A 25,930-nucleotide genomic window follows, 5' to 3' on the forward strand; every position below is an offset into this window, starting at 1 on the left:
GCACTTTTTTTCATTAAAGTGGTAATCCACCTCCACCTCTCTGAGCGACGGTAGCTAGGTTGAAGGAAGAATTTTTCCATTGACCTAGCTGCATCCACACAAGGAGTTAGGTTGGTTTAACTGTGGCACTCGGGGGGTGTGAATTTTTCATGCTCTTGAGTGATATAGCTAGTCTCATCTAAATTTTAACTGTGGACTAACTCTTAGAGTTTAATTCCTAAAACTTAAACCTTGAAATTCAGTGTTAGTCTATTTACATTCCCCTTACAAGAATGCTAACAGTAGAAGAATAAACAGAACACAAACCTTGGGAAAACAGGAAATGGAGAGTCAGACTTAAAGTTGACACTCTTCAAGGGGAACCCCTGTAACATTGGAGGGATCGGATTGTCAAGGGATTGTGAGGAGCTTAGCTAGCAGCAATATTGGGAGGGTGAGCTGAGAAGTCTCTACCCAACATTGGAAACTTAGTGCAGAGAGAAGGGGTTCTGTACTTCCCTTCTCTGCAGGAGCTAGGGATAGAGGCATGCCCTCCATGTATTCCGTCTTTGAGAACCTCAAGAGGCTTGCTGCTACAACTGTGTACCTTCTGAAGTCATGATGGGGAGGAGGAGTTGGTGCAAGAACTTAAAATTGAGCAGGGCTATCACCCTGGTGTCAGGAATGTGCCTTTTACTGTACCATGCAACTCCACCCAAGTTTGGCCAAGTTAAAAGCCTCTGAAAAATCTCCATGTTCACGTGCTCAGTAGAGGTTTAAAGTTCAGCAACAAAATTCTCCACAGATTGCATATGAACTAAGAATACTCGCTCCGTGCACTGCTCCTGCATGCCAGCTGAACACGTGAATAATTTCCACTGAGCTACTGAACATGCTCCATTCTGGAGTTGCAGGGGCTGAGCTTGACTTTTCCTGCAATTGCCCCTAACAGCTGCAGCTCTGGACACCAGAACTGAGAACAGGGAGCCTGTCTCTCCTATGTTCTTAATGCTCCTCTGCTGGTGCCCAGGAAGTGAGGAAGAGGAGGAAGCAACCTGACTTCAATGCAGAGGGGTGAGGAGCAGGAGCTTGGGGACAGGGATGGGAACAGAGGAGGACAAAGAGGCCAGGGAAGGAGGGACTATAAGCAGGGAGGGAAAGGGGAACAAAGAAAGAAACAGGGGAGGAAGGAGCCAGAATGGGACAGACTGCTAAACCACATTCCTCGGCTGTCAGAATAACTGTGAAACCCACTGGCAAACCCACAGACGCTGGCAAAGTGTCTGTCTCTCTCTAGTGACTGGTCCACATAGAGGATAGCTTACTACTACCATTTACTTTATTTGCTCAAGTAATAGAGAAATCTGCTATGGATCTGAAGGTCTCAATCATGCTGATGAATCATGTGAAAGTCAGTACAGTTCCAGGGATGGATGGATTGTTTTTCAAAAACCTAGTAAATTGCATAGTCTGTGCAACCCTTATTTGGCCCCTTTGTGTGCACTATGATGCGGTCTTTAATTACATGATCAGAAGCCATTTTTCAGGGTAGTGCTCAGCTGCCTTAATTTTACAATCATCCTTTTTCTTCCATAAGTTCACTGCCTCATTCACTACACACCTGCTAGTTTCTGCAACAAATGCCAGGTATGCTACAGACAGCAGCCCAATTGACTACAGAACCCTGATTATCTCTAGAGCAGATCCATCTTGTGCACTGAATGAGGTGGGGTGCTGTAATTAAAGTATCTGTCATAATACGTATGTACCTGCTTGCTTGTCTTCTCTAGGAATTTTACCTCAAGTTAGTTAACTTGAGTTAAGAACACCCTTTTTTCTAGTGAAAACAAAGCCTTGTGATTCCTGTGGTCAAGCCAAGATTTTGAACCCAGGTCTGCATAGTCCCAATCCAGTGCATTAATCATAAGGCTGCTATTACTCCTAAATCTCACAGAAGTAAGGTGTGTTCTGTACAGACCTAATTTAAGTGATTTGTCTGGCATCACATAAGAAGCCTGTAATAGAGCTCAGGACAGGACCAAGATAGAGCCCCGTCCGTTGCCTTAACAAAAGGCTATCTTTTTTTCTTCTTGCAGCCCCTCCTTCATTCAAGGCACACAGTATAGTGCCATTATGTATAACTATTCACAAGGGGAATTCAGCTTTGGCAGATTCATTTCAAAAGATAGTGTGGCTGAGTGGATGGGACTTGGATTTGCCACATAACTGACTTGGGTTGTGTTCCCAACTCTGCTAGAAGTAACTGAGAAGTTACATAAAATCATCTTATCTGCAAGATGCAGTGTGGGGGATGAGGGGGGAGGGTGTGTTGCTTTTCCATAGGGTAGTGATGGTCTTGGTTGATAAATATTTCCATGCAGACTTGAAGTGACTTCCCTGAGCTCCAGTGTTAAAGGTCTGTGCTGTGGTTATAAGGGTTCTCAACTCTACTGATGATCCATGGGAAAGTCAGTATGGTTCCACATAAAGGAATTTTTCTAGTGAAAAATCTCCTGGTGCTGTATTTTAGGAATTTTACCCTCCCTCGCCAACCCTAAAAAAATTCAATAACTTTGTCAGGTTTTGCAGCTGTTTCTTGGTGACAAACTAGATCGCATCAGGGGAAGTCTAGTGATAAATGTGGTTAGTGCCCAGTGTTTTTCCCTGTGTCTTTGCAAAAAGGCATAAGGTAAATAAAATTTTCTTAATTCAGTTTATTACTTAACCATTTTTATTCCAAAATAAATGTCCACACAGACTTGCACTGAACTACAAAACTGGTTTTAATTCAACATTGTTTCAGTGCAAATTTGTGTTTAGACCAGCCTGTTTTTAAAAAAGGATAATTAGGAGGAGGGAGAGGCTGTATCTTTAGAGCTCCTTGTCCAAATGACTCCATATTTGCAACCAAAATTGAATTCTGAACCTATAGCACATTTCAAGCCAATCTGACTATGCATGTGGATTTAGAGAAGCTTGAAACTTTTATATTAAACAGAAGGCATGTTGCAGTTTTATTATTGTGTGGCTAGTAGCCACACTACAGTAACTTTAAAGTGTATTACTTAAGGCAGCCCTAAACCAGACCAAACAGACTGAAAGAGAATGAAACAGCTGCATCACGTCACACCAGTTGGAATTACTTTACTACTTTTACAAACAACATATGACATGATTGAAAATTTTTAACATTATATATGACTATGTATTTAATAATAATTAAATTATAAGCCTTAATCAGGTTGGAGCCTCGTTGTGCTAGGCACCGTACAAACGTACTTACTCCAAAGAACCTACAATCAATGCAAGATAAATAGGTGGGTGAACAAACAAGCAGACAGGGTAATAGTAGGGTAATAGTAATAGAATGTTGCAACATAGACTAGATGTAGACACTTACTTTTACAGCTTGTATTCAATCACAGATCTGTCTGGACCCTTCACTTGTAAGGGACTGTCCTACCCTTGCTGTCCTACCCTTTTTAAATAGCCCCTTATTATTACTACTTATTAATAAATACAACTCATTTACATAGTAGTTTAGATGTACTCAGTGTTTTAGAGAACATAGTCCCAATAAAAGTGATGTATTTAGTTGCAGTCTGTAATGTGAACTAATATATATATAGAAATTGAATTGATTGCCACGTTTTCTCATTGTGTATCAAATCCAATGGTTCTCAAACTTTTGTACTGGCGACTCCGCACATAGCAAGCCTCTGAGTGTGACACCTCCCCTCCCCCCCCGCAAGTTAAAAGCACATTTTTTTATATTTACACTATTTTAAAGTGATATTGCACGTATATTTGTTAATATCACTTTTCACAGCAGACTTATTAGCTGCCTGGGAGGCATGTGCTTGCGACCCCCATGTAATAACTTTGCAATCCCCTGAGGTGTCATGGTCCCCAATTTGAGAACCACTGAAATAGATAAAAAGAAAAGGAGTACTTGTGGCACCTTAGAGACTAACCAATTTATTTGAGCATAAGCTTTCGTGAGCTATAGCTCACTTCATCGGATGCATACTGTGGAAAATACAGAAGATGTTTTTAGACACACAAACCATGAAAAAATGGGTGTTTATCACTACAAAAGGTTTTCTCTCCCCCAACCCCACTCTCCTGCTGGTAATAGCTTATCTAAAGTGATCACTCTCCTTACAAAGTGTATGATAATCAAGGTGGGCCATTTCCAGCACAAATCCAGGTTTTCTCCCCACCCTCCCCCACAAACCCACTCTCCTGTTGGTAATAGCTTATCTAAAGGACGAAGGACAATGTAAGGAGAGTGATCACTTTAGATAAGCTATTGCCAGCAGGAGAGTGGGGTGGGGGGAGAGAGAACCTTTCGTAGTGTGTTCTGTGGTAGAGGCACGCCTTACTTTAAAATCTACTTCATATAGTGTGTTCATAGTTTGTCTAAAATTTTGTGGTATTTGAGACAAATACAGTGCAAGGGATATTTGGTTTTGGGTGGTTTTTTGTTTGTTTTTTAGTCTTCCCCTTACAATTTTGACTGTAGGTTTTGTAAAAGCTTATTTTCAGAAATTGTAATATGTGGCTAAATTTAACTTGTTTTCTATTAATGTGAGAAAACTTATTGTCGAGATTTTCTTGCTCTGACCCTTTAGATTTTTTGCGTGATTAATTTTTTCTTGTTTTTTTTCACAAAGAAACAGGCAGTGAAAAGTACAAAAAAGGTAAACGTGTTGTGCTTGTATGTGTTTCCAAATACCACACGGTTCATTGGATCACCATTAGAATTATTCAGTTACCCAGTTTTGCAACTTGTCAAAGCTGCAAAGCCAGACAATACAAAACCAGACAATACTACATAGACATAACATGTTAGACCCTTTAGATTTTAATGCCGATGAAATACTTGATTCATACTTTATTCAGAAGTATAATAGGATGTCTGGTCTTACATGGCTGAAACTTTCTTGTGAGAAGCATGAAAAAGCATTCTTATGGAATCATTTTTCTGGGAGGATGTTAGCTTTCATCTTTATTTATCAACTGTTGCAGTATGGTGGATAATAAATTAGCTAAAATTGGACTTTGTTTGCTGATATGTATTGCAGCTTTACTGGTACACCAGAAAGCCAGGATGGAGCGACTTCAACGTGAACTCGAGATTCAAAAGAAAAAGTTAGATAAACTAAAATCGGAAGTCAATGAAATGGAGAATAATCTGACACGAAGGCGCCTGAAAAGATCGAATTCTGTTTCCCAAATTCCTTCAGTAAGTCCAAATCTCTGTATGCTGTAAAATTCAAACCATAAGCATGATCTTTCATAATAAAATAAATGGCACAATAATTTATTTAATGGTACATTGTATCTAGAATTAAATTGGTAGTTCGTGTTGTTCCAAATACGGATATAACAGGTACAATATGCTCTACATAGCAAGAACCACTAAGTTGGCAATTATGTTGCACACTAACTGAACTTTCTCAGTGGCTTTCAAGGATAGTACCATGGAGACCACACTTCAGTAGGCTAGTCTGAAGGTCTCAAAGACATGAATAACTAGAGCTTCAGTCTAGAATCTCAAGTTTACAATCTGTTTCATAGCACACCTTCTTCCACCAGCATTCTAGCCACCTTCTCCTCTCATGCTTCATCTGTCTTGTCAATTGTATAGCAAGATAATATGTGAGGATAGTTTAAAAGGGAGCTAACGCTTTGGAGGCAACATATCATTTTTGAAAGAAAAGGGGTCATAGTATCTTTCCAGCCATCATGTGGTGGACTACTAGCAGTTCCTGAATCTATAAACTGAATCTGAAACAGTTATTAGTCTGTAAAGGGACAGTAATTCAGTAGTAATTCATCTGTGAGCATGTGTGCAATGTACTTGGCCTGAAAGACCTAACAATAAAGCCATGACAAAGGGGTGACTGATACATCTCCAATCCAAAAATAAGCTTAAATGTACATCCACCCATACGTGAATGGTGATTGATGCTGAAGTGGGAAAACTCAGTCTAACAGATTTGTTTTTTCAGCTGGAAGAAATGCAACAGTTGCGAAGTTGCAACAGACAGCTGCAGATAGACATAGATTGCCTAACCAAAGAGATTGATCTTTTTCAAGCAAGAGGTACAGTATGCTTTCTCAGTGTATCAGCAACTGTAAACATCCTTTTTTATTTTATTCCCCCCCATCTCAGCCCAATGACACACAAATAAAATATCAGACTAAACTATCACATAAGTTATTTGCATTATCATAATAATATAGTTATGGTTATAAAAATACTTTCATTCTAAACCCAGTGTTATGGTTTTATAATCTCCCCATTACCTACCCCTTAAATAAAAGTCGGGGGTTGAAATTTATCACACCATGCTTGCCATAAGTCTAGAAGTAAATTATTTTGTAACTTTGGAAAAATCTAGTTGGCTATTTTTTGAATTACGGAGAATGAAAAAAGTTTCTCGGAATGCATGGCCAGCATTCCTCACTTTTTTCTGTCCGTTATCTAACCATAGGTAGTTAAAACTGTGCTTCAGATTCACTTCCAGTATGTCCTCCCTCCTCATCTGCAGGGCCATAAGACTTTTTTCCCCCCTGTTGCTTTTGGATTCTTTGGTCATTGAAGACCAAGATTGTGCATCTGCAGGTAAGGAAGAAGAAAATAGGGATTTAGCAAAGATAATGCTACAGTGAGGTTTTGAGCCCCTGGACGTAGCTGAGAAACAGAAAAAGAGAGGATTGCTGACATCCAAGAAAATAAGTCATTGGGTATGGTTTGAGATTTGATCAGATTTATTTTGAAGGTTTGTAGAACTCAAATGATTGGCATTTGAAATGCCAAACGTAGCATACAGTTAATATTCAAAGGTAATGCATGCTTTCTTACGTTAGAAAAAAGATAAGTTGTGAATGATTGAAGAAAACTTTCCAATGTGTTTCAGTACACACCTTTTTCTTTTTAAAGAGGAAATTAAAACAAGAAAACATTTATGAAACCATTAGGATTGAGAGGTTAAAGATATAAAATGAAGGAAATTCAAATTAAGTAATCCCCACTCAGCAGCTCAGCAATAAGTTGTACGTAGCTTTTATACATTTAAGTGTGTGTCATAATTGTGAGTTTAATTATGGTTAGGGAGCTCAGAGCTTCTGTACAGTAAGTTATCAAAATACATAAAACATATTGTATCGTAGGAAATAATGCCTTTCTTTGGACTGTAATAAAATAATTACCTTTAAAAAACCAAATACGTGAAAGATGCAGGTGAAAATTACCAATATAATGCTTTAATTGAATATTATTTAGGGAGTCAGTCTGCCAACTAGAGCTGTTGACTGAATCAAGCTTCCTGGATTCTGTTCCCATCTCTGCCATTCACTTGTTGTGTAACCTTAGAGGGAAAGTTACTTAGCCTGTCATTGCCACCAGTAATATCTTTCTCAGACCTGTATTGATATCTTGGTATGAAAGGCGCTAATGATGTACATAGTAGTATTATCATTTGTAACCATTACAAAAAAATTGTGCTTTTATGTCCAAAGGTTTTTGTTTTAAAAAAAACTGTTTACCTTTTTTTCAGGACCACATTTTAATCCCAGCGCTATTCATAATTTTTATGACAATATTGGATTTCTAGGTCCTGTGCCACCAAAACCCAAAGGTACTGTTTGGATTTAGTCCTAGCATAAATAGAGTTATACTAAAATCTTATTTTACCTTTAGCAACACATGCTGTAATACTGATTCAATCTGAATATTGATTGTGGTGTCTATTTTCAAAAGCATGAATGCCACTAAGTTTATGTCTACACAGCAATTTAAGTCTGGGTCTGAGCACAGGCTCAAGCCACACACACGCACCCTGTGCGTCCACGCTGCAAATGTGCTAATCTAGGGCTCAGACCCAGTGTCCCAGTGCATAGGACCCAGGGTGTGAGCCCTGTTCGTTTCCTGTGTGCATATGGCCCTAGCTTAACTGAGGTCCCAGAAGTACTCCAGATGTATCCCAGAGTAACTGGGGGCAGAGGAGCAGTGCTGCAGGCAGCCAGCACAGCAGCAGGAAGCACCATTAAATGCTGAGCGCTCAGCTTTCCTGCTCCTCCCCCAGCACCGGCTCCTCCTCTTTGCTGTGTGGAGCTTGCCTGGAGCTTGCCTGGTTCGGACATCCCTTAGGGGAGGATCTATAAATGGAGGTTCCCTATGTCCTAATAAGGAGGAGAAGATGGAAAATGATAAAATACAGGGAAGATCTGATGAGAAACAGTCAAATGAAAAAAGTCCCATTCAATTACGTCATGCAAAAGGGGACAGCCAAAAAAATGACAAGTTTTTAAAATGCTAGAAGTCTAAATAATAAGATGGGTGAACTAGAGTGCCTAGTATTAAATGAGGATATTGATATAATAGGCATCACAGAAACCTGGTGGAAGGAGGATAATCAATGGGACACAGTAATACCAGGGTACAAAATATATCGGAAGGACAGAACAGGTCGTGCTGGTGGGGGAGTGGCACTATATGTGAAAGAAAGCGTAGAATCAAATGAAGTAAAAATCTTAAATGAACCAAACTGTACCATAGAATCTCTATAGATAGTAATTCCATGCTTGAAAAATAAGAATATAGCAGTAGGGCTATATTACATACCACCAGAACAGGATGGTGTTACTGACTCTCAAATGCTCAGGGAGATTAGAGAGGCTATTAAAATAAAAAACTCAATAATAATAATAATAATTAATAATGGGGGATTTCATTTATCCCCATTTTGACTGGGTACATATCACCTCAGGAAGGGATGCAGAGATAAAGTTTCTTGACACCTTAAATGACTGCGTCTTGGAGCAGCTAGTCCTGGAACCCACAAGAGGAGAGGCAATTCTTGATTTAGTCCTAAGTGGAGCACAGGATCAGGTCCAAGAGGTGAATAGAGCTGGACCGCTTGGTAATAGTGACCATAATATAATTAAATTTAACATCCCTGTGGCAGGGAAAACTCCACAGCAGCCCAACACTGTAGCATTTAATTTCAGAAAGGGGAACTACACAAAAATGAGGAGGTTAGTGAAACAGAAATTAAAAACTACAGTACCAAAAGTAAAATCCCTGCAAGCTACGTGGAAACTTTTTAAAGACACCATAATAGAGGCTCAACTTAAATGTATACCCCAATTTAAAAAACATAGCAAGAGAACCAAAAAAGAGCCACTGTGGTTAAACAACAATGTAAAAGAAGGAGTGAGAGGCAAAAAGGCATCCTTTAAAAAGTGGAAGATAAATCCTAATGAGGAAAATAGAAAAGAACATAAACTCTGGCAAATGAAGTGTAAAAATATAATTAGAAAGATCAAAAAAGAATTTGAAGAACAGCTTGCCAAAGACTCCAAAAGTAATAGCAAAATTTTTTTAAATACATCAGAAGCAGAAAGACTGCTAAACAACCTATGGGGCCACTGGACGATCGAGATGCTAAAGGAGCACTCAAAGACGATAAGGCTATTGCGGAGAAACTAAATGAATTCTTTGCATCAGTCTTTACTGTTGAGGATGTTAGGGAGATTCTCAAACCTGAGCCATTCTTTTTGGGTGACAGATCTGAGGAACTGTCCCAAATTGGGGTGTCATTAGAGGAGGTTTTGGAACAAATTGATAAATTAAACAGCAGTAAATCTCCAGAACCTGATGGTATTCACCCAAGAGTTCTGAAGGAACTCAAATGTGAAACTGCAGGACTACTAACTGTCGTCTGTAACCTATCATTTAATTCAGCTTCTGTACCAAATGACTGAAGGATAGCTAATGTGATGCCAATTTTTAAAAAGGGCTCCAAAGGTGACCCTGGCAACTACAGGCCAGTAAGCCTCACTTCAGTACTGGGCAAATTGTTTGAAACTATCGTAAAGAACAAAATTGACAGACACATAGATGAACATAATTTGTTGGGAAATAGTCAACATGGTTTTTGTAAAGGGAAATCATGCCTCACAACTCTACTAGAATTCTTTGAGGGGGTCAACAAGCATGCGGACAAAGGAAATCCAGTGGATATAGTGTATTTAGATTTTCAGACAGCCTTTGACAAGGTCCCTCACCAAAGGCTCTTAAGCAAAATAAGCAGTCATGGGAGAAGAGGGAAGGTTCTCTCATAGACTGGTAACTGGTTAAAAGATAGGAAACAAAAGGTAGGAATAAATGGTCAGTTTTCAGAATGGAGAGAGGTAAATAGTGGTGTCCCCCAGGGATCTGTACTGCGCCCAGTCCTAACATACTCATAAACGATTTGGAAACAGTGAGGTGGCAAAATTTGCAGATGATACAAAACTACTCAGGATAGTTAAGTCCCAGGCAGACTGCGAAGAGCTACAAAAGGATCTCACAAAACTGGGCAGCAGAATGGCAGATGAAATTTAATGTTGATAAATGCAAAGTAATGCACATTGGAAAACATAATCCTAACTATACATATACAATGATGGGGTCTAAATTAGCTGTTACCACTCAACCCAAAGAGATGTTGGAGTCATTGTAGATAGTTCTCTGAAATCATCCACTCAATGTGCAGCTGCAGTCAAAAAGCAAACAATGTTGGGAATCATCAAGAAAGTGGTAGATAATAAGACAGAAAATATAATATTGCCTCTATATAAATCTGTGGTACACCCACACCTTGAATACTGCGTGCAGATCTGATCACCCCATCTCAAAAAAGATATATTGGAATTGCAAAATTTTCAGAAAAGGGCAACAAATATGATTAGGGGTATAGAGTGGCTTCTGTATGAGGAGAGATTAATGAGACTGGGACTTTTCATCTTGGAAAAGAGGCGACTAAGGAGGGAGATGATAGATGTCTATAAAATCATGAGTGGTATAGAGAAAATAAATAAGGAAGTGTTATTTACTCCTTCTCATAATACAAGAACAAGGGGCCCCCAAATTAAATTAAATAGGTAGCATGTTTTAAAATAAACACAAGAAAATATTTTTTCACACAATGCACTGTCAGCCTCTGGAACTCCTTGCCAGAGGGTGTTGTGAAGGCCAATACTATAACAGGGTTCAAAAGGGAGCTAGATAGATTCATGGAAGATAGGTCCATCAATGGCTGTTAGCCAGGATGGGCAGGAATGGTGTCCCTAGCCTCTGTTTGCCAGAAGCTGGGATTGGGTTCCAGGGCATGGATCACTTGATGATAACCTGTCTATTCATTCCCTTTGGGGCACCTGCCATTGGTCTGACCTAGTATGGCTGGTCCTACATTCTTCTGGAGCAGGGAGTGAAGTTGACAGGCAGGAGGTGGCTCCTGGGTGCTGGGATGTTGCAGGTCATTCCTATGCTGAGCCAGGAGCCCTGCCACTCCCCTCCCTGCAGGGCAGCTGCTTGGTCCTGCTTCATTCTCTGGCCATTGCTCCCGCCCTCCCTGGGGCTGCATGTGCAGGGGCGCCAGGGCAATGTGCACGGTAAGTGGGAGCCAACCATCCAGGATTGTCCTGGAGTATCCAGGAATTCAAGATTGTCATGATGAAACCTCCAGGAATACGTCCAACCAAAATCAGCAACTCTACCCAAAACTTCCCTGCAGCCTCCCGTGGATCCCTTATCCCTGTCTCATGAGGTTGGGCAGGGACAAGGGATTCTGGGGGGTGAGGGGGTGCTGGAGCACACTGTACCTCAGACCTTGGGGATGCACTTCACTGCTCTGCAGCCAGCAGCAGCCAGGCTGGGGGGTGGTGTTTTTCCTCTGATACCTTCATTTTATGTCAAATTTCAAAACAGACAAAAATAAATAAACAAACAAAAACCCCTTCATTGAACATCCCATTTTAAAAATTAAGTATTGCAAAGTTTCATTTTAATAGCTTGACAGCCCTGGAGAGAGACGTTGTAATTATCCTCAGAACAGGTGCACAGGGGCATTTTCATGCAGGGAGGCTGCAGTGACTCAGCCTAGAGCTGGTGAGCCCAATTCTCATATTAGATGATAGTTCAGCATAAATCCTTCTCAAACTGCAGTCATTCTACTGAGACAGCCACCAAAGGAGCTACTTATGCCATTTATATGCACGTGCTCCTTTTGGGCACAATCCCATCAGTAGGACCATTACAGTTAGGAAACAGAGTGGGCAGTAGAGTTTTCCCACAGTGCACCACATTCCTAGGGCTAGAGTGTCGACATTGCAGGTGGCAGAATGGGAGAACTAGGCACTTTGGGATATGTTTACTTTGACTCGGGTCTGTGCACTGCTTTGTGGATGCCAGTGCCCTAGGTTTGAGCATGGGTCAGAACGTTCTTAATTTAGGATTAAAATACAGTGTAAATGCTCAAGCCCAGGGTTCCCTGACACAGTTCAGCTGACTCGAGTTACTAACCCTAGTCTTACATTGCTGTGTAGACATAGTCTTAGGTACCTAACTCTCATTGAAAGTCAGTGAGAGTAAATCCTACCTCTGCATGCTTTCCTTCCTTTTCCGTTTCATTGTATACATTCTCACATTTTCAAGGAGGGAAGAAATTAATACGGAGGAATGATTACATTTAGTATTTTAAAATAGATTTATTTATGAAAAATACATGGGTTGGATTATTAGTTTTTTTTAAGTTGGTCATCTATATTTACTTAATCTATTGCATAGTTCTAAGTAAACTAGGCTAGGTGGCTTCATCACAGCCCCTAGTGAAAGCATGTTGCTTTAGAAAAGAACAATGTTAGTACAGAATTCCAAGGAGGGTATGCCAAATTTCTTGTGATCTCCATGTGTGATGGGTATTCTTAATGGCTTCTGAGCTTTTGAAGCTCTTCCTTCAGGTTCTTGCTTTATACACTATTTGAGAAGAGGCAAATTAAAGAATTTTGGCACTGACAAACCAGTCACTTCTGACAGTTCATGATTTCCCAGAAACTTTTGTAAAGCGTGTATGGCACATATTACTAAAGAAAACTAGGAGCTATTTTAGCAGCATGCCAAATACATATGTACCTGTGTCAAAGAAGTGGGCTTTCCTTATTCTAGACTAGTGGAAGGTAATGGCACTGTAGATATGATAATATTCTCCTTTCCTGGGAGCAGTCAAGTAGCTCAACTTTGCAAGCATACTTTTCTGATGATTCTCTGATGAGCTGCCTTGTCGTCATCGAATATTTTGCCCAAAGACTAATAGCAGGATTATAAGGTAGAGTATAAATGAAAGCTTTTATAGCAAAGAGCCAGGGAGAATGGATTTAAATCACTGATTTTAATCATGATTTAAATAAGCAAGCAGGAAATCTTGAGTTAAATAATTATTTTTAATCTTGGTTTGCATTTAAACTTCTTAGTTATTTCCCTAAAGAAAGGTTGATTCTCTTTGGTTGGAAACCATTAAAACACGTTGATTTGCAACTAAATATAGCCTTACACTAAATTTGGAACTACTTTTTTCACTAACCAGGAGAATGCACTATGTCTATACGATTATTTAAGCAATCATCTACCTTAATGTACATTTATTCAGATTTTACATTTTTACATTTTTGATCGTTGAAAAATGATGAATGATTCATTTTTATATACTAGATTATTATTAATTTTTTATTTTTTATTTGTGTCAAGCTGCATTTGGATGGAAATTGAAATTCAATTAAAATCCACAAGAATAGCATTTTAAAATTGTTTTTATTAGTTAAATAAAACTACCTTAAGCATACTCGATACAGAAGAAAAAAAGTAAGTGTATCAAAACATATTTTTGCATTGAGAACTAGCTGATTCATTAAACAAAGGAATAAGTCTTAGTGAATAGAACTGATTGTTTCTGGCCACCATGTCTTTCAAGATTTTAGAACTAGTAGATCTCAGTCTCTCTCACATTTGTTCTTATTAATAAAATGGAAGTGAGAAAATCAACTTTTCTGCTTTGTCAAATCCCAGTTGAAAGTACATTGAGTGAACTAATCATTGAACTGAACTAGTTGAAATAAAAACAATATTCTCTGTATCTGCAGAAGAAGCTACTGCTATCAAAAGCTGGCTTAGTATTTAAACTCTAATTCCAGATACTTAGCCTGATTTCTATCAGTTCAGTGTTTTGACTTTCATTAAAACCTCAATAGAAAACATATACCACTTGAATATTGTTTTTTATTTTAATTTCAATTATTTTAATATAATTTAGGCCTTAATATAGGTTGTCATGGTTTCAAATTTAATTTTAAATATTAATTTTTTTAAATGTATTTCGTTAAAATTTAAAAAATCTGATTTTTTTTAATTTTTGGTTTTTTAAGTTCATGTTGCAAAAAGCAGACATGATTACCCTTGATATTTAAGTAGCAACAACTGTTAACATCTGACAACCAACTTATTTATGTTTAAAATACCATGTCTTTATATTTTTAACTGACTATTTCTGTTAAGAGCATAAGGCATTTGTTAAAATAAATTATTGCAACACTTTTAAATAAAAACTGAGGGCTCTGCATTTTAGAAGTAATTCATAACATTTAACTTTAGAATGTGAGCATTTTCCAAAGGAGATGCATGCATCTGGGGATGGGCTGCACCTCTCTAAAGAGGATTATGAAGAGTGAGTGGGCGTTAATTTCTGAAGTTCAGAATGCAGACTAAAACATTTTAGTCTGCCAAGTCTGAGGGGGAGAGAGAGGTTTCATGCTTCCTGGGGCTGAAAACTCAGTGAGTCACATTTGGTGAGTCAGCTGTTTTTTAAAATATTCAAAAGTAGAACTGCCAACGCTTAGTTGTACAGTCTGAGAGTTAGCATAGCAACCAGATTTTCTGTGTTTAAATAATGGTGGGTATTTTTTAAAATTTACCATAATTCAACTCAGTTGTGCTTAATTTCCCTAGAGGGCTGATTTTCTCTGATCGCTGTAGCAGCTGTCATGTGAGTGATTTGCCATAGAAACCTTACAACCCCTAGTAAAACAGTTTTAAATATTTTTGAAAAGTTAATATTCTGCATCATTTACAATTCAGATAATTTATTCCTAATGTAGTTAAGATTTGTGTGTATTCCATATCTTATCTGCTTTTGTTAATGACAAAATAAGTTTTACAGTTTTTTACTCCTGTTAACCCTACAAAGCCAGTACAAACAGGAGATGCAGATTTTATTCCCTCTGAATGATGAACTTTTTACAAAGTTCAAATTAGTTGTACCTGTACCAACTGGATTGAAGGCAAAGGGGTTGTAGAGGTGTTGTGAGGGCATAATCTGAAAACCCTGCGTTTGCATAGGCATCGCAGAAGGCCTAATTTAGCCTGTAGAACCTTTTATTACAAGTGCTAATGTTTGAAGTGGAAAGACTCTGACCTTGTTTCTGAGACCAGGATGAGTTTGCAAGGCTAACAGGAAAAAAAGTTTATTAAATTGAGAACATGTGATCTGGAAATCATTGCAACTAAACATGGAATCATATGTTATTTTTAGAGTAACTTTTCAGAGTTCAGACATACTTTAAAGATTTGGTTCTGTTTTATAAGTGCAGATCTGACTTAACTGTTACCAGACCATGCTAAAGCCTTAGTTTAGCTTGAACCACGCCTTAACTGTATCAATGTGGAGGGATGTCGTTTCAGCAGTTTGGGGTAGCCCCTTGTTGGACCAGACAGGGAAATGTTAGATGTTCTGAGAACTTCAGTGTCATATGGGCAAGGACTTTAAGCTCTGCCAAAACCATAGCAGATGCCTGCTGAGTATGATTAGAAGTGACTGTTACGAATCACAACTTTTTGATTTTTTTCCCCCAAAGTGAGCCAGAACATATTAAATCTGCATAATTCAAAAGCAGTGAATTTTTAAGGGTTATGATTAATTATAATTAATAATAAAGATTTGACTGTGCCTATTGTGCTATATCGTGGTTAGGTTATAAGTCACTACTGTTTTTGTTTGTGTGCCTCACCTATTGCAAAAATGCTTACAAATCGTGTTCTGTAATTTGTTTTTATAATGATGAGAATTATTTAGGATTCTAAGTCACCATAGAAATGTATTCAGGAACAATGAAAATAGTGTTGTTTTTTTAAATAGCATTAAAATACAACTTTGCCATTTAATAGCACCGTATAAAATATTAAAATCCAGCTAGTTTTTAAATACCGTTAAGGCTTTAGGACATGAGTTATTGGACATTGCAAATGTTTCTTACATATTTTTTAAAAGTTATTTTAAAAAATTGAATTTCAAGAACTGCCAAATTAGTCCTTCATTTACTTCTCAGTTTCACATCTCCTAAAATGAGAAAAATCAACCATAACAGAAGTGCTTACTTAGTAGAGGAGAGCCCAGTTACAAAATTTGGTTCTATGTCTTAAGTTGAACACTCCTAAGATTTAGAGTTGTTCAAATCTGAGAGGTTGTTTTGGGCTTAGCTCCACAGTTTAGATTTGCACTTAAAATACAGTATAGATAATGATGAATTTTGGATGTAAGTGTTTGGAGACACTTGTATGTTTCCCCATTCACAAAAGTGAAAAATGATTCTCTTAGAATCTGTGATGGTGGTGATGGATATTTGTTGTGAATAAACTGAGAAATGTTGCATCAAAAAGTTACAAAATAAAATTTTAGCAGTAAGTAAAGATTCTAACAAGCTATAGTGAAGTCTGACCATCTATCAAAGTGTTTGCTGTTGCCATTTCAAGAGAGTAATAAGACTATACATATAATGAAAAGCTAAACTTTGTATCTGTAGTAATGAAATGAATCTGGTTAGGAAAGGGTGAAATACTGAGAGGTGGGATATGTATAGCATATGTGTATATAATTAAATACTGTTACCCGTGCTGCACTGAAATTAACGCACAAAGTGAAGATGGTGCGTAACGTAAATTAGTGTATCTCACTGGAAGTATGCAACACCAGTGGTCTGTGATCAGCACTAGCTGCCTGTTGGTTTCCAGGTAATGGGATTTTTAAAATCTATAAAGCCCTATGGCATCAACTTAGCTGTTTGGAGAGACTGCATGTTTCTCTGTCATTCTGCTGGAATTGCAATTAGTGGAGGCACTCAGCTGAAGCCCTCCTTGCTCTGGTGCTCCCCACAAGTGACCCTCAGCTTTGGAATCCCCACCCATGTGTTCCCCTTAACCTTAAATACCCAAAGACTGTTGATAATGGTATGAAGAGTACACTTACAAAATTTGTGGACGACACCAAATCGGGAAGGGTTGCAAGCACTTTGGAGAACAGGATTAGAAATCAAAATGACCATGACAAATGGGAGAATTAGTCTGAAATCAACAAGATGAAATTCAATAAAGGTAAGGGCAAAGTACTACACTTAGGAAGGAAAAAACAAATGCACTAATATAAAATGGGGAATAACTGGCCAGACAGTAGTACTGCAGAAAAGGATCTGTGGGGAGGGAGGTATAGTGGATCACAAGTTGAATGTGAGCCAACAATGTGATGCAGTTGCAAAAAAGGCAGATATAATTCTTGGATATATTGACAGGAGTGCTGTATGTCAGATACAGGAGGTAATCATTCCACTATATTAGGTATTGATGAGACCTCAGCTGGAGTATTGTGTCCAGTTTTTGGTGCCACACTTACATAAAAGGTGTGGGAAAATTGCGGAATTCCAGAGAGAGCAACAAAAATAAGAGATTTAGAAAACCTGACCTGTGAGGAAAAGTTAAAAAACTCGGTATGTTTAATTTTGAGAAAAGAAGACTGAGGGGTGACCTGGTAAGTCTTCAATATGTTAAGGGCTGTTATAAAGAGAATGATAATCAATTGTTCTCCATGTACAGTGTAGAACAGGAAGTAATGGGCGTAGTCTGCAGTAAGAAAATTTAGAATCGATATTAGGAAAATCTTCCTAACTGTAAGTAAAGTACGGAATAGATAGCCACAGAAGACTGTGGAATCCCCATTAGTGGAGGTTTTTAAAAACATGTTAGACAGGCACCTGTCAGGGATAGTCTAGGCTTACTTAGTCCTGCCTCAGTGCAGAGGGATGGACCAAGATGACCTCTCAAGGCCCCTTCCAGCCCTATGCTTCATTGAGTCTGAACTTCAGGGCATGCGTCAAGGACTATCTTTTGATATAGACTTTTGGAGAGTGGTACAGTAAAGAACCGTACTTGTGAACAGGGCAGTGTATTGTTTTTGATATTTCTATCTGTTCATTTTCTGGTTTGGGGAAAGCTGCTGATCTTTTCTGTTGTCATTTGTTCAGGGTCAAATTTTTAAATCCTACTTCAGAGTCCCCCAGAGACCAGAGCATGCCCTCTTTTTCATGTTGTAAATGTAAATAAATATTAGACTTTCTTGTGACTTTATATAATAACCCCTTTCTCTGTGTGCACCTTCCCTTTGCTGACTAATTTAATCTGCTAAAACTGCAGTATTCAAATAAATTTAGGAAGAGGCTAGACAGAGAACAGAAAAGTGGTTGGGAGACTTACCTTTGATGTGGTTGGCAAAGCTATATGTAGGCAGCCGGTGGAGGGAGGCGGGAGAGAGATCTCTCTGTCACTTAGAACAGCTTGTGAAGTTTTCACAGGTACAAGGTAATTTTGTTAGTTACCCAAAACTCAGCTCAAAATTCTGTTCATCCTTGCTGTTCTTGTTTAGTAATTGTTTTTCTTTTTCACACCTACAGATCAAAGGTCCATTGTCAAAACACCAAAGACTGTTCCAGACACAGACGAAGATGAGGGAGCTCAGTGGAATTGTACTGCCTGTACTTTTTTAAATCATCCAGCCTTAAACCGTTGTGAACAATGTGAAATGCCCAGGCATTTCTAAGCCAACAGGCCCATTATCTTTTGTAAAACCGTAACAAACCTACAATGGACTGTTCTGTCATTGGGAAAAAAATCATTTATTCATAGGATTTTGTAAAATTGAAGGTTTGACAAGATGGTGGTTTGCTAATGTTAAATGTCAGCCCACAGAGCTAATAATACCTCAGTGTTGTGTCCAAGGCAGTTGAAATTCATCAGCTGAAAGGTAATCTGCTGAAAGACTTGGTTGCCAGCTGCCTAAACCGTGTACAGTATTACCAATATCCCAGTAAGATAATTCTCACCGTGTTCGGTGCTTGGGTGTTCCCCATCCCTCTTTATCCCCCAATGTCACTACTGAATTTTGACAGGGGAAAGGAATAGAATGATAGCTTTTTTGTTTTCAAAGCTTTCAGTGAAACACTACAAATGCAGAGGAAATTAAAAGGAACAAGGTTTAACTGTTTGCTGCCACAGTGCCCGTGGATAGGGGAAGAACTTCACAAATCAGTGGTACTCTTTGCCTTGTCTTCCCTGAAAACGTCTCTGCTCTGTGAAGCCAGAATCTATACAATCACCTCTAAAGATGAAAAGGAAAAACTGCATGCATTGTCTGTACAATACACAGTGAAATACCCCAAAGCTTTTCCTACTGTACATAGCTCTAGAGCCTGCTTTAAGTGATTTCTTTTCCTCACCTTTATTATTTTCTTGTACTTCTGTATGTATAGTGTAATAGTCTTTTTTGTTAACTTTCTTTTTTCCCTTTAAGTGATTAAGCACGATCATGTCCCTTTTTTAAGCTTTTATCTGAGAGAAGCAATGCCTTAAAATAAGAGCATTAATGGTAAGAAACTATGCACAAAATAGCTTTCCTCTGCTCATTCTGTACATTGCTCTTGTAAATGCTGATGATCTGTGAAGACCTGCAGATGCAGCTTGGTAAAAATGCAGGAAAAGTTGGAAGAGTTATACATATAGTTCACTCTGTACACTGAGTTTTACGGTGGGTGACACAAGATAGTGTTTTGTCTGGCACAAGGAAACAAACTAAGAAACTTTCAACTCACCAACAGACTAGCATCCAATTTAAGCTTGCTTCATCTGCTGGGTATCTTGCAGACTCTTGAAGAGCTATTGGGGAAGTACATACAGTACCAAAATCAACAGCAGCAGCATCATACAGGTTTGTTCAGAGAACTTTAAATACTTTCCTGTTTTGGCAGCCAGTTTCTAAACCTGACTTGGTGGTGAAGTCTTATATTTATAGAAAACAAGGATAGCAATATTTAGGACAACTGAAATAAAGGCTGGAAAAGAGAAATCAAGCAGACTTGAACACTGAAGCAACCTCAGCATCTCTTTATTTTGATAATTGTTTTTAAAGGAAAATATTCAGGTGATCAGGAACGTATGAAACAGAAGTCAAGAAAATGAAATTATATTACAGGACACATGAAAAAGACAGCATGTAAATAATAATGTAGCAGCACTAAGTGAGGCTGGAGGGACTGCTAAAAATGTAGCAAAAGGCAAGCGATAAAGTAGACTGTCACCCACTGTAAACATTTGCCAGTGGACATTTTTAAATAGGAATTTTACAAGTGATCTATGTGAATGCACAAAGGCCTTTTGTTTTGAAGGCTTTGCATTTTTTATGTGGGAAGAAAATGACAATCCCAGGTAATTAGGCAGTAGACCCAAAGCACTTGCATTCAATGCATTTTGTTTATAAAAATGAGGCCTTGTTTTTCAGCTTCATCTGCAGTTCTATGTGAAGATTGACAAATCAGTTTTTACCTGTTTTATTAATAAAACCTAATTTGGATATCTTGAGTTGATGGTTTTGTGATTTAGCTGGGTAAACTGTCTTTGTAACAGATAAGTTATTTATAAAAATTAAAAAAAATTATATTCTAATGTTTGTCTTTGTGATTTGTTTTGCTTTTTCAATTTTTTGGAGTAACAGTGTAACCAACTGAGCGATAAATAGCTAAATACAGCTTTAAAATATGCAGATTTGCTAGGGCCAAAGGTTGGTTTAAGACCTGTTTTTATGGCATCTTTTTTCTCCTTGTATCTTTTCCATGGCTTATTTCTGTTATGTATTAGTTAAATGTGTACAGGGCTTGTTTTGCTCCAAAATAGTGCATCCACAAAATTATGTCCTGACTATAGAAGTACTTCCTGCTCCAGAAAGTAGTAAAGCTGCTTTCAGTCCGAGGTGACATACCCAATCGAGGGCTGGCTTACCCATAAGTTTTGTACTGCTATAATTATATCAGTTTTCAAGCAGCAGACATAGTTAAAGTGGTACAGCCCTCTACTGTGGACACAGTTATATTGGTATAAAGGTGCTTATACTGGGATAGCTTATTGTGTAGAGAGCATCTTTATACCAATATAACTGTATCTGCACTAGGGGGTTATATGACATTAAAGGTGCTTTTTATAAGTAAATTTACACAAATAAGCTATATTGATATAAGCATCATTATATCTATGTACAGTAGAACCTCAGTTACGAACACCTCGGGAATGGAGGTTGTTTGTAACTCTGAACAAAACGTTATGGTTGTTCTTCCAAAAGTTTACAACTGAACATTGACTTAATATTGTACAGCTTTGAAACTTTACAATGCAGTAGAAAAATGCTGCTTTTAACTATCTTAATTTAAATGAAACAAGCATAGACACAGTTTCCTTACCTTGTCAAATCTTTTTTAAACTTTCCCTTTGTATTTTTAGTAGTTTGTTTAACACAGTACTGTATGGTATTTGCTCTTTTATTTATTTATTTTTCTGTCTGCTGCTACCTGATAGCTTACTTCTGGTTCCAGATGAGGTGTTTAGTGAACCGGTCAGTTTGTAACTCTGAGGTTCTACTGTAACTGCATCCGCACAAAATGTTGTACTGCTCTAACTATATTGGGTTAGAAGCCAATATGCTAGTACAAAAACTGTAGACAAGCACCAAGAAAGGCAGACAGCATGTTCACTCAGTGACTTTTAATTGCTTTCCTGTTAACGTTATCTGGGGGGAGGAGAAGGTGAAGAAGCTTTTGTAATTCCAAACAGCGTCAACCACATACTTGTTAAAATGGACATATATAATTATTGGTGCCTGTACCAAAATTTGAATATTCATGGACTCTGCTATTGTACAGTATAATAGCTGGGGAAGTCTTTACTTCTCAATTACAGTATAAAATTTACTGTCTTTTGCTTTTAATGTAATTTCATTTTATTTTTATCACAATACTCTGAACATTTGTCACTAACTGTTATTTTCGTTTCTGTATCACTAACTTGAACAATAAAAGGCATCATTTTATGGAGCTAAACTTAGAAATTTTGGGGAAAATTTAAAAAACTCTCTAAAACATGGAAGGAACTAAGAGTGGAGTTTCTAATCTGATTATCTAAAGCAAGAGAACTTACGTGTAGGGGAGTTTCCTGGAAAAAAATATTGCAGATTGAAATGATATAGCAAAACGTAACGATGACATTATAGGTTTCACTTTTTTATTATAGAAATGGAAACACTTGCACTAATGAAATCGTGCTGATTGTATGCTGTGATAGTTAGCTGATGTTTCAGAGTAGCAGCTGTGTGAGTCTGTATCCGCAAAAAGAAAAGGAGGACTTGTGGCACCTTAGAGACTAACCAATTTATTTGAGCATAAGCTTTCATGAGCTACAGCTCCAATGAAGTGAGCTGTAGCTCACGAAAGCTTATGCTCAAATAAATTGGTTAGTCTCTAAGGTGCCACAAGTCCTCCTTTTCTTTTAGCTGATGTTGTAAGACCACTGCCTATTGTGCTGACCAATGTTGTGTCATTGTTTCCTTGAGCTCCCCCATCTGCCAGGGTACCCATTATCTTGTATTTAGATTGTAAGCTCTTTGGGGCAGGAGACTGGGGGTTTTGTTCCATGTTTAGACAGCACCTATCACAATGGAATTGTAGTCTGACTGGGGCTCTTAGATGCTACCGTAAAACAAATAATCTCTTCAGCCATAGTAATGCTTTGCTGTTAGGTCTTTTAAGGAGCAAATTTTAGACAACATTTAAACAGATCTTGCTAGAACTATTCCTAACACAGTTTGGCCAACCAGAGTTCATGGGTTCACACTGTGGTAAAATAGCCTTTATCAAAATTGTTTTAGAACATGTTTAAAAACACCTATCCCTGCTGGCTAATGAAACAATATTAGAAACTTTCAGCTAAAATCATATTTGAAGTATTGCTGTACTCTTTAAAAATTAGGCCATCTTATTCCAGTATTTAATTGATCTGCCCCCTGTATGTATTCAAGGTTACATCTGCTCATTGATGAAATAAAAATTTACTGGTTTTTTTTTTTTTTAAACTCAGCCCTTCTGAGCGTATAAAGCACTGGTATAAGAATGTAACAAGTAATATTTTCAGTAGCTAATCTTGGGACAGAAAGTGAAACAGGAAGCAAAAGAAATGACATTGCCAGTTTTCTTCTATTTAACACGTTCTAAAATCTACCTCTGCAGTAATATCCAATTTCATTTGGATCCTTTAAAGTTTGCATTATGGTTGTAGTATGGCTTACTGCTACAATAGTATTGGCTCTTACCTTACATGCATATGGTTTGATTAATGTGTGTTTATTTTCATCATTTTTATTTTCTTCTTTAAGGAGAAAAAGGAATTTTACTGCTGAATTTTCCTTTTTCCCCTTAAAATACAAGTGCATAACCTGAACCATTTGACTCTGTTAAACTTTATAACCTGCATATTAAGTTCTCACCAGACATTGAGCGGTATGACCTATTGCTGCTGTAGCAGTTTCCATCAGAGGATCTCTAAGCACTTTATAAAAAAAAATGGATTAAACTTAACCATGCTTCTGTGAGCGGAGTACCATGGTCACATTTAGTTGTCTCTGAGAGAGACTAGTAAATGTATTAAATATCTATCAAACTAGTGAAACTGTTCAAAATGTAATAAACTTTTAAGTGCAGTTATTTTACTGGGAGGGATGGATGAGGGAGAGAGGTGATTTGGCCAACGTCACACTTCTGTGGAAGAATCAGGAATAGATTCCAGCTCCCCTACTAGTCTTGTGCATTAGTCACAATACCATCCTTCTCCCAATGTTTCCACTCTCCTGAGTACGTTTTCCCGGGTACCCAGTGATATGGTTTCTTCATGTGTGCTGCAACCCAGGAAAAAGGTACTGTTCCGAGAGTCTTTATCTTCAATCTGAACCTAATGACAGATGAGGTTTACAGTTTTGATTTGAATGGTATTCTTGCCTTTTTATATTTAGCTTCTGTATTTGAGCTAAGAAACCATCTTCTTGATTTTCAGTTATCTTCTAGGTGGATCAGATATAATGAAGCTATCCAGAGAAAATACAATGCCCATTCCAAAGCAAATGTGATGAGCAGTACGGTATTTCTTGAAGGACGTTCCTCCATTTTCAATGTGGGTTTAAGAGAAGGGAGGAAAAAATGGCTTCACTAAGTGTAATCATGCATATTAAAAAAATCACACAATGTAACTGTCAATTTTCTATGCAGGATTGTTTAAAATGGCTATTCTATACGTTTTTACTGACCATTCAGTGTTCTACAATTAGAATCTCATTTTATAGTGGTATCAGAAATTTTTTATACAATTACTTGGAAATGCCATGTATTACCAATAGTAACTGTGCTGCAATTCCAGAAATTGATACACCTCATAGTGTACAGCAACTACATAAATTGCAACACCAATGGATGATCCAAAATTATCCTTGTTTTATGTGTTACATTGTTTTGTAATATAATGTAGATTTTTCCTTTTAGTCCTTTAACCAGTGCAGTTCAAGAAGAAAAGGTAAGTGTATTGACTTGGAATTTTTGGTGCTATTTATTAATACAAGATAGAATAAGGGGGAGTTCACCTCCTTTGCAAACATAACTTTTTAAAAATTGAATCATTTCAAGTTGCTGACCTTGAAGGATAGTCCTTAATTTGATATAGCCTGTATGAAAAAATGCTCCAGGAAGCTCATTTGGAATGTAGACTTTTTTCTTTTTTTTTAAGTAATGTTAGTGATGCAGGTAATGAAAGAAAAAGTTAACAGGCTCAGTAGAATGAATAAGGAATATTGAGGGTACTGTTATGATATACCAAAGAGAGAGAGAATGAGCTGTTGATGAGGGAATTGAATTTGAGCATATTGTTATCATTTCTGTATGAAGGGTAGCCATATAGTGAGGTGTGTGTTGTCTGTCTTTCTGAGACAAACAACTGGGTCTTCCATTCTGCTGCCATAGTCAAGACACTGTGATACAGAATGGCCAGGGGGCTGCAGGAGAGTGTTAGAAGGGAGCCTTATTCCCTGTAGAGGGAAGAAAGTTTTTGCTATAAATTAATTAAAGCACCTGAAGCCAGTCACATGATAAAAAACCCCTGCTTCAATCAGACAAGAGGAGGAGTTGAAGCAGAGTGGACTGGTGTTGGAGCAGAGAGCAGTTTGGAGAAGTGCTGCGGTGGGCTAAGACCACCAAGATCCTAGGTAAAGGGACACCTGGTTTGTGCAGAGGGAGGGCAGGAAGCTAAAGGGCAGGAGAGGGAAGTAGCCCAGGGGAAGGAACCGCTAGTTCTAGTGGCTTACCGCTATCCGTAGGGCCCCTGGGCTGGGACCCAGAGTAGAGGGCGGGCCCGGGTCCCTCCCTCTCCACTCCCCTCCTCTAGGACACTAGTGGGGCAGTTAATACCCCAGGTCAGGGGCAAGAAACGGTGCCCTGAACCCCCACCCAAGAAGATAAAGCACGAGACCCATCATAGTAGTGCCGGCAATTTGCCACAACACCAAGAGCAGTACTTAGAGAAGTGGTTGGATTTTAGTTAGGTTTAAGACAACTGTTGATTCCTACCAGTGTAAGAAAGGGGGATAATCACATTTTCATCAGCTGTCCAGTTATTTTCCATATTTGTTTTAATCACAAAGTGAACCAGGTCACTATTGTGCAAATGCTACTTAAGGCCAGACTCAACCGTGGTGCAGGTCGGTGGAGTTACACTGGGGATGAATTTGGCCTGTTATCTCCTGATGTATGCATGTTTGTCCCACTCTTCCTACTGATGCTTTGTAATAAATGGGTGAAACCACAAGGAAGTCTGAGCCAAAATGACAGATTATGTAAGTAGGATGCAAGTTTCTCATTAGGTGTAAGTTGATCAGAAAACTGATGGAAC

The 25,930-nt window shown here is 38.2% G+C and overlaps 1 protein-coding gene across 8 annotated transcripts in view; it reads left to right on the plus strand.

The window, feature by feature from the left end:
• TAB2 (TGF-beta activated kinase 1 (MAP3K7) binding protein 2) overlaps positions 1-20,623 on the plus strand; it is a 144,222-nt gene extending 123,599 nt beyond the window's left edge. For 6 of the 8 annotated variants that reach the window (XM_073337590.1, XM_073337593.1, XM_073337588.1 and 3 more), the window contains 4 exons: positions 5,067-5,227; positions 5,997-6,090; positions 7,548-7,628; positions 18,580-20,623. In XM_073337590.1, the coding sequence (XP_073193691.1) occupies positions 5,067-5,227; positions 5,997-6,090; positions 7,548-7,628; positions 18,580-18,725 (482 nt within the window). In that variant the 3' untranslated portion in view covers positions 18,726-20,623. The remainder of the gene's footprint in view (positions 1-5,066; positions 5,228-5,996; positions 6,091-7,547; positions 7,629-18,579) is intronic. The other 2 variants (XM_073337596.1, XM_073337598.1) reach the window with 2 other exon arrangements.
• The last annotated feature ends 5,307 nt before the right edge of the window (positions 20,624-25,930 follow it).

This window comes from Lepidochelys kempii, chromosome 3 (assembly GCF_965140285.1).
Source record: "Lepidochelys kempii isolate rLepKem1 chromosome 3, rLepKem1.hap1, whole genome shotgun sequence".
NCBI classification, from domain to species: Eukaryota; Metazoa; Chordata; order Testudines; family Cheloniidae; genus Lepidochelys; species Lepidochelys kempii.